The sequence below is a fragment of the Camelus ferus genome, chromosome 24, assembly GCF_009834535.1.
Source record: "Camelus ferus isolate YT-003-E chromosome 24, BCGSAC_Cfer_1.0, whole genome shotgun sequence".
Taxonomy (NCBI): Eukaryota; Metazoa; Chordata; class Mammalia; order Artiodactyla; family Camelidae; genus Camelus; species Camelus ferus.
Genome location: NC_045719.1, coordinates 7,291,216 through 7,305,443, shown reverse-complemented (window position 1 = coordinate 7,305,443; position 14,228 = coordinate 7,291,216). Strand labels below are relative to the sequence as shown.

General features: G+C 47.6%; 1 protein-coding gene across 2 annotated transcripts; it reads left to right on the top strand.

The window, feature by feature from the left end:
- The first annotated feature begins 5,767 nt into the window (after nucleotides 1–5,767).
- Nucleotides 5,768–13,800, top strand: ADCYAP1 (adenylate cyclase activating polypeptide 1). 2 transcript variants are annotated; one of them, XM_006194458.2, is made up of 5 exons: nucleotides 5,768–6,745; nucleotides 7,076–7,186; nucleotides 9,325–9,456; nucleotides 9,907–10,005; nucleotides 11,076–12,743. In XM_006194458.2, the coding sequence occupies exons 2-5, from the start codon at nucleotides 7,077–7,079 to the stop codon at nucleotides 11,263–11,265; spliced, it is 531 nt and encodes a 176-aa protein (XP_006194520.1). In that variant the 5' UTR covers nucleotides 5,768–6,745; nucleotide 7,076; the 3' UTR covers nucleotides 11,266–12,743. The 2 variants fall into 2 exon arrangements, with proteins under 2 accessions (XP_006194520.1, XP_014422947.1); XM_014567461.2 differs by lacking the exon at nucleotides 5,768–6,745 and adding an exon at nucleotides 6,778–6,973 and having other exon boundaries at nucleotides 11,076–13,800.
- The last annotated feature ends 428 nt before the right edge of the window (nucleotides 13,801–14,228 follow it).

Below are 14,228 nucleotides of genomic sequence, written 5' to 3'. Positions count from 1 at the left end.
GAGTCAAATCACAGGCTAAACCTCATAATAAGTTAGTAATTTGTATTTATAATTACTCTGAAACAAATAAATACGTAAACTAGTATAATATACTGCCTTTTGTTAAGACAGTCTGAAGTCACTGAGACTTGAATTTGAGTCTCTGCATTACAATGTAGCAGCTATGTGATTTTTGGGTAAGTTACCTAAGCACTTGAAGTCTTAGTTTCTCATCTGTAAAATGGAATAATAATGGTATCTAGGAGAAAGATTGTTTGAGGGTAAAGGATGTAACTCTAACAAGCATTTATCATATGAAGTGTTCAACAGATAGTTCTTTTTGCTGCTGTCATTGCTGTTACTGACTGGTGAGCAGTGAAACCATGCAGCCCCACTGGAAGGAAGGACGTAAAAGAATTTGAAGAAATGATAACTGAAGTTACCAAATAGTAAACTCATGGCATTGTATTTCAAGCAGATGATAGCTTTTTAAAAAGTTAAATCATGCCTGCGTATTTCTGGGTGGAGAGAAGACACAGTTAAAAAGTATTTGTAGAGCTTTTATTACTAACACAAAGTGCTAGTAGCAAGGATGATGAAAAACAAAGGCTTCAAAAGTATTATTACAAAGACCTGTATTCACAGATACGGTTAAGCCTGAACCCAAAGAACAGAGGTTTGGGATGCTATGAACTCATAGAGCAATATTCCCTTTTGATTAATGCATAAAAGCTTTGTTTTATTTTGCACACAGTTCTTCCTTCCAGCATTTTCAGAGGCTGTCACAAAAAAACTCATTTAAGATATTGGGTTTCCTGGATCCTCTCCAGGCTTTTCTTCCTGCATTTAAGACTTATATGAGCAGAAGACTTAGACTGAAGTAAAGAGAAGACTTTCTTCTCCTTGGCTTTTAAGAGGGTATGTTCCGGTAATCTCGGGAGAATCCAGCAGATGCTGCACAGTGAAGTATGGGGCATATACTTTTGGTACCAAGGTAGGGGAGGAAAATTCTTCCTTTCTTCCCTTTTAGGTTGTTTGGCTGGTCTAATAATTAAATTGATGTAAGACAGATTATGTCTATATAACAAGAAAAAAATCCCTCAATTTAATTTGTGTATGGAAGCCCATAGAAATGGGACTTCAAGAAGAGACCAAAGCAGGCAGCTTTTATACCTTCTGGACAAATTAACAATAAACCTGTGAGAAACTGATGAGACAAAGAAGTTTGGACTTGGGACAGTAAATTAGTGTAGAAGAAGTTTGTTTATATATCTTTAGCCCTAAATTCTCTATCTCTGGTAACTGGGACGCCCCTTTTACCTCCTGGGAGAGGAAGGGTACCTTTCATGTGGGAGATTTATTTCCTGCTTTCAGGAGGACAAAGGAAGGTCAGAGTGTCTCTCTTGCACCAGCTGTTTCTTAAGTAGCTTTAATTCAAAATAATCAATATGCCAAAGTGGCATATTTGGGGGCAGGTTGCCCTGAACCCCATCACCAGTAAACTAATGTTCAGAGAACCAGGCCTTAGAAGAGCCATGAATGTAAGATAGTTAAAATCACTCACACCAGCAGCAAAGGGTTGATCCTAGTTTTTGCTTCTTGAGAGTCTGCTTTGTCTTAAAGCAACTGGCAGAATTCCTCGGCTCTGTGAACATGCAATTCTGTTCTTGAATTAGAGGGATGCTTTTGCTCATGCGGTCTGGAAAGGCTTCCTTGGCTGATGTTTTTCAGAGTGGGTGAAGCACTAAATTCTGAAGGTCAGAGAAGTCATGACACATGCTGGGTAAGCTGTCAGCTCCTCCATCGTGAGTTCAGAAGGGCGTGATGCAGACAGTCCAGTAAGCGATAGTCATGATGGTCTGCTGCAGAACATTTGGGTTTCCCTACAGGTGTAATTGGTAAGAAGTGAGTCATTGGTCATCACATTTTCTGGAAGTCAGAAGAGGAAAAATTTAGAGTGAAATTGAGTACAGTGTTGTAATTTACTCTTGTCACTCATATGAGAGGATGATGCTTTGTCTTGAGCTTCCTCGCTGATAAAGCTTACTATGGCCTGGTTCTCATGCTAAGCACTGACTAGGGATGAATAGAATGGAAATATAAGACTTTTCCAATCTGATTTCATGTTGTTTATACTAGGAATGTATAAAGATGCTGTGTGCAGATATGTGTACCATATCCTTTCATATGGTTAAAAAAAAAAACCCAAACCAAAATAGTCCATTGGGTAGGGAATGGGGCTGGTGGTGGTACAGGGCAAGGGGGAGAGCTTCATAGCCAAAGAAAGGAAAAGTGAACACATGGAAACTGTGTAGGTTGAGTAGCTAGGCCAGAAGGAAAGTCGTGGAAATTTCCTTATCCTAGGGAACAGTCTTGCCTATGTTGTAAAGCTAATGTTGTCAAGCCATCTGCAAATTCAAACTTTCAGTAAATTTACTAGACATATTCCTGCTGTTTGAATACAAAACTCCACTTTTTCAAGGGCTAAAGAGTTCCTTAAAATCAAGTGTTGATCGAGGGTTCAAGGCTTGAAACTTGAAGGAGATAGATGTGTCTGTGGCCAGGAAAAACAGTTCAGGGAAGCATTAGTGTGACTTGTAGCTAGCATCCACTACTTCAGACCAAAATTTATGTTTTCATATCTTACGGATGAACGGGATAAAGAGGAATTGATACATTAGGGGCTTGAAATTCAAGATCTTTGATGATTTCCAACAAATATTTCCAAACAGCCTCTTCTGGGTAGGTCACAGCTTAGCCTGAAAGGGACGTCTTCTGTCCCTCTGACTCACAGACTACATAGGCGAGACCTTCCACTCTAAAGATTTCTGTGGTACCACTAGCTTTTCCATCCGAACATGATTCCAGATATACGCCATTCTTTGCTTCCATGGTCGGGAAAGAAACTTTGTTGCCTGGGAGGAGGGGCTGTCGGAAAGAAGACTTGAAAAGTCCTTTGTGTTATCAGTAAATAGGAAGTTCTAACTCTAGGGTCCCTCCCTTCGGCCCCTCCCTCTTTTCACATGTCATTTTCAATTATATATGGGCGATTTGAAGGCTTCTCTCTCGCTCTAAGCCTGTCACCTTAGGAGGATATAAAAATCCTTCTGGGAAAGAAACCGGGCAAGAACAGGACAAAAGCGGAAGGCTCTGCCCCCTTTCCCCCAACCCCCACTCCTCAATTCTCTCAGTCTCCCTCCTCTTCTCCCTTCTTCCTCAAAGGTCGCATTAGTTGAGGGTCCTCCGTTCCCGTGGCCCAGGCCCCACCCCTCGCTTTAAGCCAGGTTGGTGCCTTCATTTGCAGTGAGTGAACAAGTGCACACATGCCGCCGCGGTTTCCTGCGCGGGCCCCGGGCCGGGACACCTTATCAACTCGCTCCGGGGTGGATCCGGGCCTCTCCAGCCTGGCGTTTTGGCCTGACTTGCGCCTCCTCCTCGCCGCTCCCCAATGGCCCCAGACATAAAGGTCCCCTGAAAGCAGGGTTAAAGCTCGAGTTAGAATGCTCCGGAGATTAGAAGCAAATTACCGAGGTCGGGGCACATGGGGGTAGTTCTGGTCCTTGAGACATCGGTGGCCCCATAGTCCCCTCCATCTAAAAGAAAGCAGAAAGGGCTTGCGCTCGCGCCGAGGGTCTGCCGAGGCAGGGGTGCAGACCCAGACGCTTGAAGTTCTCGACGGTCCCCAGCATCTAGTGCCTTGATTTCCTCAGCCTTCCCAGAAAAGCCAGGCCCAGGGGCCCAGGGTTAGAACTTTCGAGAATAGGACAGCATCCTTGCCCACAGGACAACAAAGTCGCCTAATAGGAAACGGTCAGTGACACTAAAGTTCCGCGGGATGATCCTGTCCGGGGTTCGAGTCCCCCAGGCAGCTGTGGGTAGGGGCTGGGCAGGTCTTTGGGCTGTGCTGAGCGATGCATGGCTCTCCAAAGCTTGATTTTTTGGTGTTCAGTGACCATGAATCTCAAATTAAATTCTCTGCCTAGTTTTTCACTTCAGTGAATGGGTTCCGGCCTCGAGGCCAGTAATTCGGGCGTGCTGGGCCCTGAGACCCCGCGCTCACAGCGTTCACGCTGAGAAGAGACGAGTGGCACAGCCTTTGTGAACCAGAGGCGCAGTTCGGATTCTTGCGGTCCGTGGAGCTGGCAGTTCGTCATCCCCCGCATCAAGTTAACGGCGTTTGCGGTCTTCCTCCTTTAATAGGCCATGAAGTCAACAAACTCCCCACATGGTGGCTCCCTTTACTAAAGTTGAGTAGTGAATTTGCACAAGCAGTCTTGGAAATTTTCAAATATTTCTACAGATTGAACTCATTTCAGAATTCGCGTGGGAGGAAAGAGTAAGGATTTTAATCGGGTCCACCTTTGACGTGAAGCGAGGCGGAAGACAGGAAAGCCACAGGCGGTAATAGCTTTGGTCTCTGCTTGATTATCCGGTCGTGTTCACCGCCAGCTTTTTGTGTGTGAGCTTACTCCAGAGGCAGAGCGGACACGCAGCACACGCATGTAAACACTCCAACATAACTCAGCGAACATATGCTGTGGAGACAAAGAGGTATATCCCCATGTAGATGTGGTTTGAATCTTTATTGCAGAAAGGCAATCTGGAGCATCCCCAGGAACAAACTAAGAGGCAGTGGCAGTTTCTGGACAATCATGGCCAGGACGAAGCAAAACTGTCTTCTTGGAGGAAGTATTAAATCTCAAATAAGAGAGTGGGAAAGGCATGAGAATGAGAAGCATTATAATTTTGTCCTAGAAAAAGCATGCAGAACCAATATAGCTTGTTTTATTGTTAGATCTAAATCATAGTAACAGGAAATACTCTCACTAAATGCATTTCCTCTAATTTCTGTATAAGATCCAAATAATTAAAATGCACGCTAATGGTTATCGATGGCTCTGTTTCCTTTTTAAAAGAAATAGATTAGAGTTCTCTTACTGGAGTAGAAATTTATGAATCTTCTTAAATTACCCAGGGACTTGGAAGCCTCCAGGTGGATGTGGTCTTCCCTTATTGCTTTCTTCTCCCTAAGTCATTTTCAGTTAAAAAAATTTTAACAATCCCCAATAGAGGGATTCCCGTTAGAAACCCTCAGCAAGTGAACTTGTACTGGGAATTCTCGTGCTTCCAAGTCTGTATTTCCTCCAAACAGAACTCAAGTTGTAAATAAAGGGGAAAAACACACTTCTCACTGCCAGATTCTTAAAGTTTTATTTGTTGTGGAAAATAAAACTTCACAATTGAAATGTTTTAAATTAGTAAGAGGCACAGGCCATCTAGAGATTACAAAACCAGGTCTAATAGAATGCTCTTTACTCAAATCTAGGCAGATTTTGGACAGTTCTCAGCATTCATGGACACTGCAAGGGAGGGATGTATCTGAACAGCAGGATGACTTGGACCATGAATAGCCACAATAAAGGCACCAGGACAAAATCTTCAGAGTTAGAGGCTCTGGTGAAAAACTAAACTAGTGGCAATTTTCAATGTTTGCAGCATCTGCGACCAAACAGTTCAGCACTCAAAGCCTGGACAGCTCCACAGGCCATGCTCCGGACGCGGCTTTAACTCTAATCAATCTACTTAGAGCCAGACTGTCAACTACAGCCAGACTCATTAGCGATTTACTGAAAATCCTCCAAGACTTTCCTTTAAAAACAAAACGACTCCCACATTTAATTGTCCATCTAAAAGAACATACGCAAAAAATTAGGAGATCTAAATTAAATTTATTAATAGGAGAGCTTGATGATGCTTAATTCCAAAGACCAGAGCTCTGATTGCTGGGGCTTGATGAAAAAGCAAAAAGAAATAATAGGGACATAGTTAAAACCACGATTTTCACAATCCTTAAAGTCCTATAATTTTTTTACCCATCCTTGAGAAATGGGTAAAACTGAAAACAAATAAAATAATTACACTTCTTAAAAATTGTACTGTATGAGTGAAAGGTGTTTATGAGAAGTCGATGACTCCGGATCTTATCATCCTAGAGGACAGCACAGAATAGTTAATATGTTCCTTGAGGGACTTGGATGCTGACGTCTTTTTCTGATACCCGATCATTACGTGACTGAAAAAAAAAAGGAAGTCATTCCATGAATAAAAATCGGAGCGCAACAGTGCAACAAAATATTCTGTACTTAAAGGCCATAGGCAGACAGATGTTGACAAGGAAGGCTTTCCTAAAACCATGTTGAGAGATTTCTGCTAACTGCACATATAAATAGGAGGAGAGGGCCGGTCACCTCTGTAACCACCGGCAGCAGCAGCAGAAGAAGCCAAAGCTTCAGACGCAGCCAGAGGGGCCTCTGAACAGAGAAGGCGCTGCCGACTCGCGGAGCTGCCTGACCGGGCGACTCCCACAGACTCCGGCCGCGCCGAGGCCCTCTCTCTCTCCTTCCTCTCCTTCTTCGACTTTTCCTCTTTCCTTATCACTTCTTTCTCCCGGTGGATTTACGGCCACTTTGCCCCCCACCCCCGCTTAGCTCGTCGCCTCCTCTTTCTTCCTTCTACATCTCTCTCCTCGCCTTCTCTCGGTGTCACCCTCCTTCCTAGTTCTGTGCATCTACAAACTTTTGAACAGAATACTGGCCTCAGCAAACAAGTCCTCCAACTCCTCCTGCTGCTGCTGCTCCTTCCGGCGGCTTCTGCTTAGACACTAACGCCAGACCGTGATGCTCCTTGAGCTGTGACTCCAGCGCAGAAACTTGGAGAAGCCTTTTGCCGGCCGTCCGACTTGGCAGCAAACCCTCTCCTAGCAGCGGTAAGAGTTGAATGGTAAGGGGGGGAAAATCTTACCAAACCAAACAACTCACTTGACAGCTAGTTCTTTCGCCGGCTTCAGGGCACGAGTTAGCTATCCTTCTCACTTGGTCTAGCGAGTTATTGGGCACTGGGTTTACACATATACATGCATTTTCTAACTACAGCGAGAAGGAAGAGGCAGGCGAGCGGGTTGTCGTTAGGCGGTATTCAACATAGGGAGCCGGAGGTGAGCTCCATCCCTCCCCTAGCTCGGGGAGTTTCTCGGGTTTGGTGGGCAGAAGGCAAGCTAGTCCTGAGTGCTGTGTGCTCTCTTTCCCGTCCTGCGCAGAATGACCATGTGTAGCGGAGCGAGGCTGGCCCTGCTGGTTTACGGGATAATAATGCACAGCAGCGTTTACTGCTCACCTGCCGCCGCAGGACTCCGGTTCCCTGGGATCAGGTAAGTGCTGGCCGCCCGGGCTGAGCTGAGGCTGGGGCTTCCCTTCCCCTGACACCTCTTCGTGGTCGCCTTCCTGCAGTTCCTCGGTCCGGGCCACGACCATCTCCCCATTCACCACCACTCCGCTGCCGCCAGCCTGGGTCCGGCCGAGGGTACCCGTCCCTGGCTCAGCCCGAGGACAAGGGCAGGCTCCACTAGGGCTCCGCGCCCCTCCCCCAGCCCGCCGCAGCCTAGGGGCCCGGGTGGAGCGAGCGCACTTCCGCGGACTGGAGAAACCTCCCCTTCCCCAGCCCCGCCCGCGGGAGGGGGGCAGGGCAGGGCCCGGAGCTTGACTTCTTTTTCCTATTCTTAGCTGGAGCTAGGAGAACTTCGGCTCATGGAGCCAGGTTGGAGGGGCTGGAGAGCGACGCTCCTGTGGACTTTGCTTTGTTACAGCTTGTTCCGGACTATCGGGGCGGGGTCTCCCTCCCTCTCCTCTGCTCTGCTCTCCCTCTCACCTCTATTCGATTTTTTCCCACTGGAGGAGCTTTCTCTCAAGTGATAACGTTTTACGCCTGCATTTTGAGTCTTGGGGAGGGGGAGTGTTGGCCGAGTAGAGTTAAGAAGACGCGATGTGAGAGATGGAAAAACAAGTATGAGTCTGAGAGGGAGGGGGAGAAACGGATGCTAGGAAGGAGGAAGAGAAAGCTAGCAGGCAGCCAGTACCGGGACGGTAGCCCTACCCACCCCAGGTTGGAGTAATTCTGGATTTTTCTTAATTCCTGGTTTCTAATTGGTCGGCGATGCCCGGGTTCCCCGCCGCAGCCCTAAAGTCCCGGGCCTGTCCGCAGGAGAGTGGAAGCTCGCCCCGCAGCGCAGCGTCTGCGCCACGCGGTCCAACGGGCTCCCGGTGGCACGGAGCGCGCGTTCTGCCCGCAAAGCTGCTCCTCCGAGCCGCGCCCAAGTATGTTAGTCTTAGGGGCCGCTGACCATTGACTTGGCCGAAGAGGGTTCTGGCTTCGGCATTAGGACTCCAGCACTTGGGCATGGGACAGGGATGGCAGTGCCCAGAAAGAACCGGGAACGTGGGGCAGCTGGGCCAGGGCATCCAGGCGCGTCGCCGAGGAAAGGCTGGGTATGGGGCGGGCGCAGGCATGTGCCTGCTTCGCCCTTACCTCTTCAGGGATGGTGGAAAGGCGAGCGGAGTAATGAAGTATGACTAACCTCTTCTAAAGAGTGCTACTTGCCTTGGCCGCTTTCCGAGTCTCTCCAGAAGCCAAAAGCGAGGGGTTTTTGTATTTTAACCCACCTCTCGCGTCCTATATCAAGGATTGAGGCAGTAGACGAGGGCGATTGCGAGATCCCTGTTGACCCGCTGACCCTTTCCCTTTGCATGGGGGTTGAAATGCGGTTCTGCCGTACCGCCACCACTGACAGATTAGCGCGAACTACTTACTGTACTTAAAAGGCCTATTTCACCCCCAGCTATTTTCAAAGTCCCGCGTGCCTAGCACTTTCTCCGGGCGAGAGGCACCGGAGGGCGGGGAGACGCCACAGAATGAGCCGCCGCCAAACAGGCTAAATTCAGGGGCATCTATTATTCATATTCCTGCCAGATCCTCTCCCGCCCAAAATAGAAGCCGGAGGTTCTCCGTGACCTACATCTGCGCGGGGAAGGGCTCCCCTGGGCTCGGAGGCTGGGTGGGGGTGGCTGCCTCGTTGGCCGCCTGACTCCCCAACCCATCCACCCTCTCTGGCTCCGGGCCTACCCCATCCGGTCTTCGCTTGGCCAGCGCCTTGTCTCCCAGGGCCTTTCTCGTACCCGCCCGAGGATACTTGTGGAGGTTGGCTCAGGCACCAGGCCGGGAGCCGGGCGGTCCTCTACCGCGGCCAGGTGTGCGAGGTCAGCGGAGAAGCCTCCGCTTCCCAGTGCCAGCTGAGGCCGCGGCCCCGGCCCCGGCAGAGAAACCTTTCCCCGCGACAGGGGGGTTGGGAATTTGTTGGGTGTACTACCCCCAACCCACCCGGAGAAGACGCAGTTCTCCAAGGGGGGCTTTTAGGAAGACAGAAAGTCGTGCGAGCCCCTAGGGGTCTTCAGGTCCTCGCAGAGCCGCAGAAGGACCTGCATTGACCACTCCTGCCCCCGGCTACTCCGGCAGGCCGGAGGACGACGCGTACGACGAGGACGGAAGCCCGCTGCAGGACTTCTACGACTCGGACCCGCCGGGCGTGGGGAGCCCCGCCTCCGCGCTGGGCGACGCCTACGCGCTCTACTACCCCGCGGAGGAGAGGTAAGTCCGCGCCGCCCCGGACTGAAGGGGGAAGAGCAGGGGGTCGGCCCACGGAGTAGATTCTTTTTCATAAAAGCCCTAAAGCCTCTTCTCCCCGGCTGATTCCCACGAAAGCGACAGAAAGTTAGTAGCATGTTAGTCTGAGTGGACAGGAGGGCCGCGTGGGGACTGAAAGGTCTGTGGCCCAAGGAGTGGCAGTGAGTGCGCACCCGGGCCGGACTCCACACCCAAGGTCCTGGGAGGGCAGGACGAACTCCGGTACCTGGCACTCATTTACGGGAACATCCCAAGAGTTATTCCCGAGTGCTCTGCCTGTGGAGGTTTCCCTGTTAGCCTTCCTGAGCACCGACTGGTGCGCGTGCCCACCGGGGTGAGGGTTGTGTGTGTGCTGGGGCGGCCACTTGGGGACAGAGTTTGTGACCCCGGGTGCGCACTTTGCCTCCCTGTTAGAGATGTCGCCCACGAGATCCTTAACAAGGCCTACCGAAAAGTTCTGGACCAGCTGTCCGCCAGAAAATACCTGCAGACGCTCATGGCCAAGGGCGTGGGGTAAGAGTTTGCGAAAGAGTTAACCAGCGCGCGATAGCACGCGCGCGCCGAGATGGGTGTCGGTACGAGCGCGCGGGGGGGGGGGGGGCGGTGCAGCTTTACGTCCGTGCGTGCACGTGGGCTGAGGATGCGTCTGCGCCGGGCCAGTTCCCGGCCACAGGTGAAGGTTCGGAGACCGCGCCTTAAGTTTAGTCAGAGAACTCGGGAATGGGGCGAGGAAAGGGGAGGGCAGGAAAACCAGGGAGTCTGATTCGTTTTGAATAATTAAAAAAAGAGAGGGTACCCCCCTTCCCCAACAAGGCCTTCAAAACCTTCAGGCTTAGTGGGACGATTGCTAGAATATTCTCTAAGCATGACTTTCTTTTTGCTCGCATTTCTTTTACTGTAAATTCAAATCGAAACAAACAAAGCCTCAAATTTGGACACAGTTTTTGCTCGTGCCAGACAAATCCAGAGCACAGGGCTCGCGTGAAGCATCTCTTAGCAGAAGGCAACGTTTTAATAAAACCCATGGGACGACAGGTTTCATTTCTCGCAATGAATAATTAATGCGATGAAAAATATTGCCTACAGCCTGTCGACTTATATTACTATCACGTGTTTCAACTTAGCGTGCAGAAGTGTACTCATGTCTGACTAGGAATTGCCTGACCTATGTAAAGTGAAATAGCAGCAGCCAACGTGGCATTTAGGGCTCTTTGGTTATTTTCTTTGTACGTGGGAAGTTAGAGAAACAGGACAATTGGGCACAAAAGCACGGGTGGTCAAATCTCAGAGCGTTTGGAAAGAGGTTGGGCTTAAATCGGTTGCCTTTGTCCTGGACCTCACTCCGGGGCCCCGTCTATAAGACCTTAGTACCGGGAAATCCTCGATAGGGAGGGAGGAGTCAGGGGTTCCCTTCGCAGCCCTCCCTCCGGCTGCTGTCTGGCGGAGCGAGGCGGCGCGGTGGTCCCTGACAGCCCGCGCCCTCCCCGAAGGCTCCCGCGTGGGGTGGGGCCCGCCTGCTCCCCGCAGCTATTCAGTCTGTGTCTCCCGCCCCGCCACCCTCTTCCTGACCCCTTTCCTTGCAGTGGGAACCTAGGCGGCGGCGCGGACGACGACTCGGAGCCCCTCTCCAAGCGCCACTCGGACGGAATCTTCACCGACAGTTACAGCCGCTACCGGAAACAAATGGCTGTTAAGAAATACTTGGCGGCTGTCCTAGGGAAAAGGTATAAACAAAGGGTTAAAAACAAAGGACGCCGAATAGCGTATTTGTAGCGATGAGTTACCAGCTACCCTGTGTATACAGCCCTGACACAATGAAACGTCATTTTCCCAACTGACTGAACAGTCATCGCTCATGTGTTCTATCCAAACATGTATTTATGTATGAAGTAAAGCCATTAAATGAATATTTTGATAATAATACTGTTTTTCTTTTTACAAAGCACTAGAGAATGCACAGATATACTTTGTGGACCAATTATTGATATTGATATATATATATATTACAAATGTATATTAAGAATATATATAAGTATAATAGACAGGAGTTCGTACAAAGTGTGCACAAGGATTGAAAATTCGCCTGAGCTGTTTGTTTTTATATAAAATAAATAGAGAAATAGACAATCATTGTTTTGAATAGTACTCCTATTTTTGTAAACTGGAATTAAAAGGATAGTATTTTTATCCACGACAGGACTGAAGATATTAATACTGACCATTTGCTACTGTACATAAACAGTGATGCCCTGCTCCAGGGAGATTTTGAGGTATGATTTGGGAGAATGCTGAAGGGCACTCTTTCTTTCCCAGCGAGTCTCTGGGGCAGGCTGCTTCAGTCCCAGCTGAACTCAGCTAGGCACTGTGCCCCTTGCTGGGTGGCAATTCCAATACTTAAGCTTTCTTTGATTCTATTTTTATGTGTATTTGTGTCTCTTCAGACTCAGCCCAGAAGGAAATTCTCCCGATAAAACAACAGCTGGATCCAAATTGTGCTTCTCCCCAGAATTCATACCACTCCCTGGGGGAGGGGTTGGGGGATTGTACAGAGGAGAGAGAGTTGAATAGGAAGCTCCCTTTTCTGTACTTCCAGGGAACCCACTATCCCAAGGTTAGGGCAATTGAAACAGTGAAGGAAATGTAGGCATATTGGAAGAGGCAGAGCATAAGGCAGTAGGAGCAGGACCCTGGAAAGGGGCTGGTTTGGGGCTGCCCCAGGTCTGGGAGCTGGGGGTAAGTGGAGTCCCCCACCTTAGGTCCCCTGCCTGCCTGACTTTGGGCGCTGGGTATTGGAAATGGATGCAAAGTACAATGTGTTTTTCTCCAGTGCTGTCCATGCTTCTCATCTTGTGCAATGGCTGGGATCCTTCCCTTTGAACCCTGCTCTGTGGGAGCTACCCTTTTATTTCGTGTTTTTCTGAAGATGCCTCTTTCCCACCCTCCGCAATGTTTAAGCACTGTTTACCGTTTTTCATTCACTTCTCTGAAACCTGTGAATGCTTCTTACTTTTTTTGTTGTTTGATGCTAGCACTTATTGTAAAGTGTAGGAACCCCTGTGTAGTTACCACTAAGTAATGATGCAGTAAATATGAATCTTTTGTTTCTTGTTGATTGAGTTTGTAGATAAAATGTATTTTTCTACATTATGGCTTATTGCTTAGTAAAATTTATTTCATAAAACCAACCTTTGTCATATTAGCATGTGTAGTGTTCACATGTTGCTCAGTTGTACTGATAAATTATTTAAACCTCATCTTCATATGTATGAGTACTATCTTATGTTTGTGGTCAAGAATGAGGTAAGCAAGCTCCAACAGCCCCTGAGAATGTCCCCTTGTATCCTTCTTGGCTACAGAAAGCAGGTCTGTCTGTTTCCTATCAATTCCTTGAATCTGTCAAGTAATCTCTATAAACAAAGGAACCTTCACCCAGCAACCAGATGAAGCAACAACAGGCAAACCAGACAGCCAAATCCCCAAATTTCAGGCACCAATTCTTTGGGGGGGGGGTAGAAAAAGAAGAGTAAACATTAACTTGTAAAGTTTAAAGGACCTTTCCTTTTCCTTTACGGATTTGATCAGTATGAAGTCACAAATCAATGAAAACAGAACTGGATTTGCATTCCCAGGCGGGATGGATGCTGCCAGGGGATCATATTGCAAACAGTGAAAGCACAGAGGCATTCGATCTATGCCCGAGTCCTGTGTGTGGGATCAATCTTTCTTTAATTCTGTAGTCTCCTCAGGCAATGTGACACAGGAAGCAGTTTGCAGCTTTAGTGCCTTTCTTCGCCTTTTAAATCGCCACGAATCACAGATGGCTATTTAGTGGCCCTACAATGCTGCAACACATCGGCTTGCATTTTAGTCTTAATTATTTGTTTCTTGGATAATGGGCAGAGTTTTCTGTATTTGTGTCAGCTGTTAGTGGTGAAATAGGGCTCTAGTTAACCTTTTCTTTATGAAGTCTAATTTAGTGTCCCCGTGGCTAGTTGCAAGCATTTACAGTGATCACCCAGTTTAATCTTTTGTATACTTTTTAGAAATGCCAAGAGCCTTACTAACCTGGAGCAGATTTATGATATAGTGATAATTTAGGTAGATGTTAGTCTTGAAGCTCTTATTTTGTGTGCAACTGAGTATAAAAGCATCTTACCCAAGTATTATTACACACATGATATCTATCACTAGGACTTTGATAACTGTCATATAAAGTGTGTAAAATTTGTATGAATAAATTTTTGTAAACAATGCAACTTCGTCTAATGTGTGAAGAAAAAAAGGTATTCAGGAAATAACTACTTTAAAATCTCTTAAAGTATTACATATTTCTTTAGCAGCCGTAAGGTTTTTCATGTCTGGAATATATATTTAATCTTCCATGTATTTTCATAAACTGTACTTTAATATCTGCTTGATGGGTTATTGAATTCGACTAAAAATTTAAACTAGCTATTCAGATGGAGATGCCTAAGAAGATGTTAAGCTCATAAATAGGCACAGATGTTGGAACCTTTATAGGATGCTCAGTTTAGGCTAATTTCCATCCCCTAGTGTGTAAATACATTGCTCAGCATTCAGAAAGTTGCTGTCCAGTTGTGGGAGACAGTACCTGGGTATTAGTTACGCTTCTAAAATAGCAGTCTAACATTGTTATAAGTAACTCTGCAGACTAAATTGGTCTCCATAAAGTTCTGTATAAAAATGACTTAAATACTCAATTGTGGAGGTTTTAA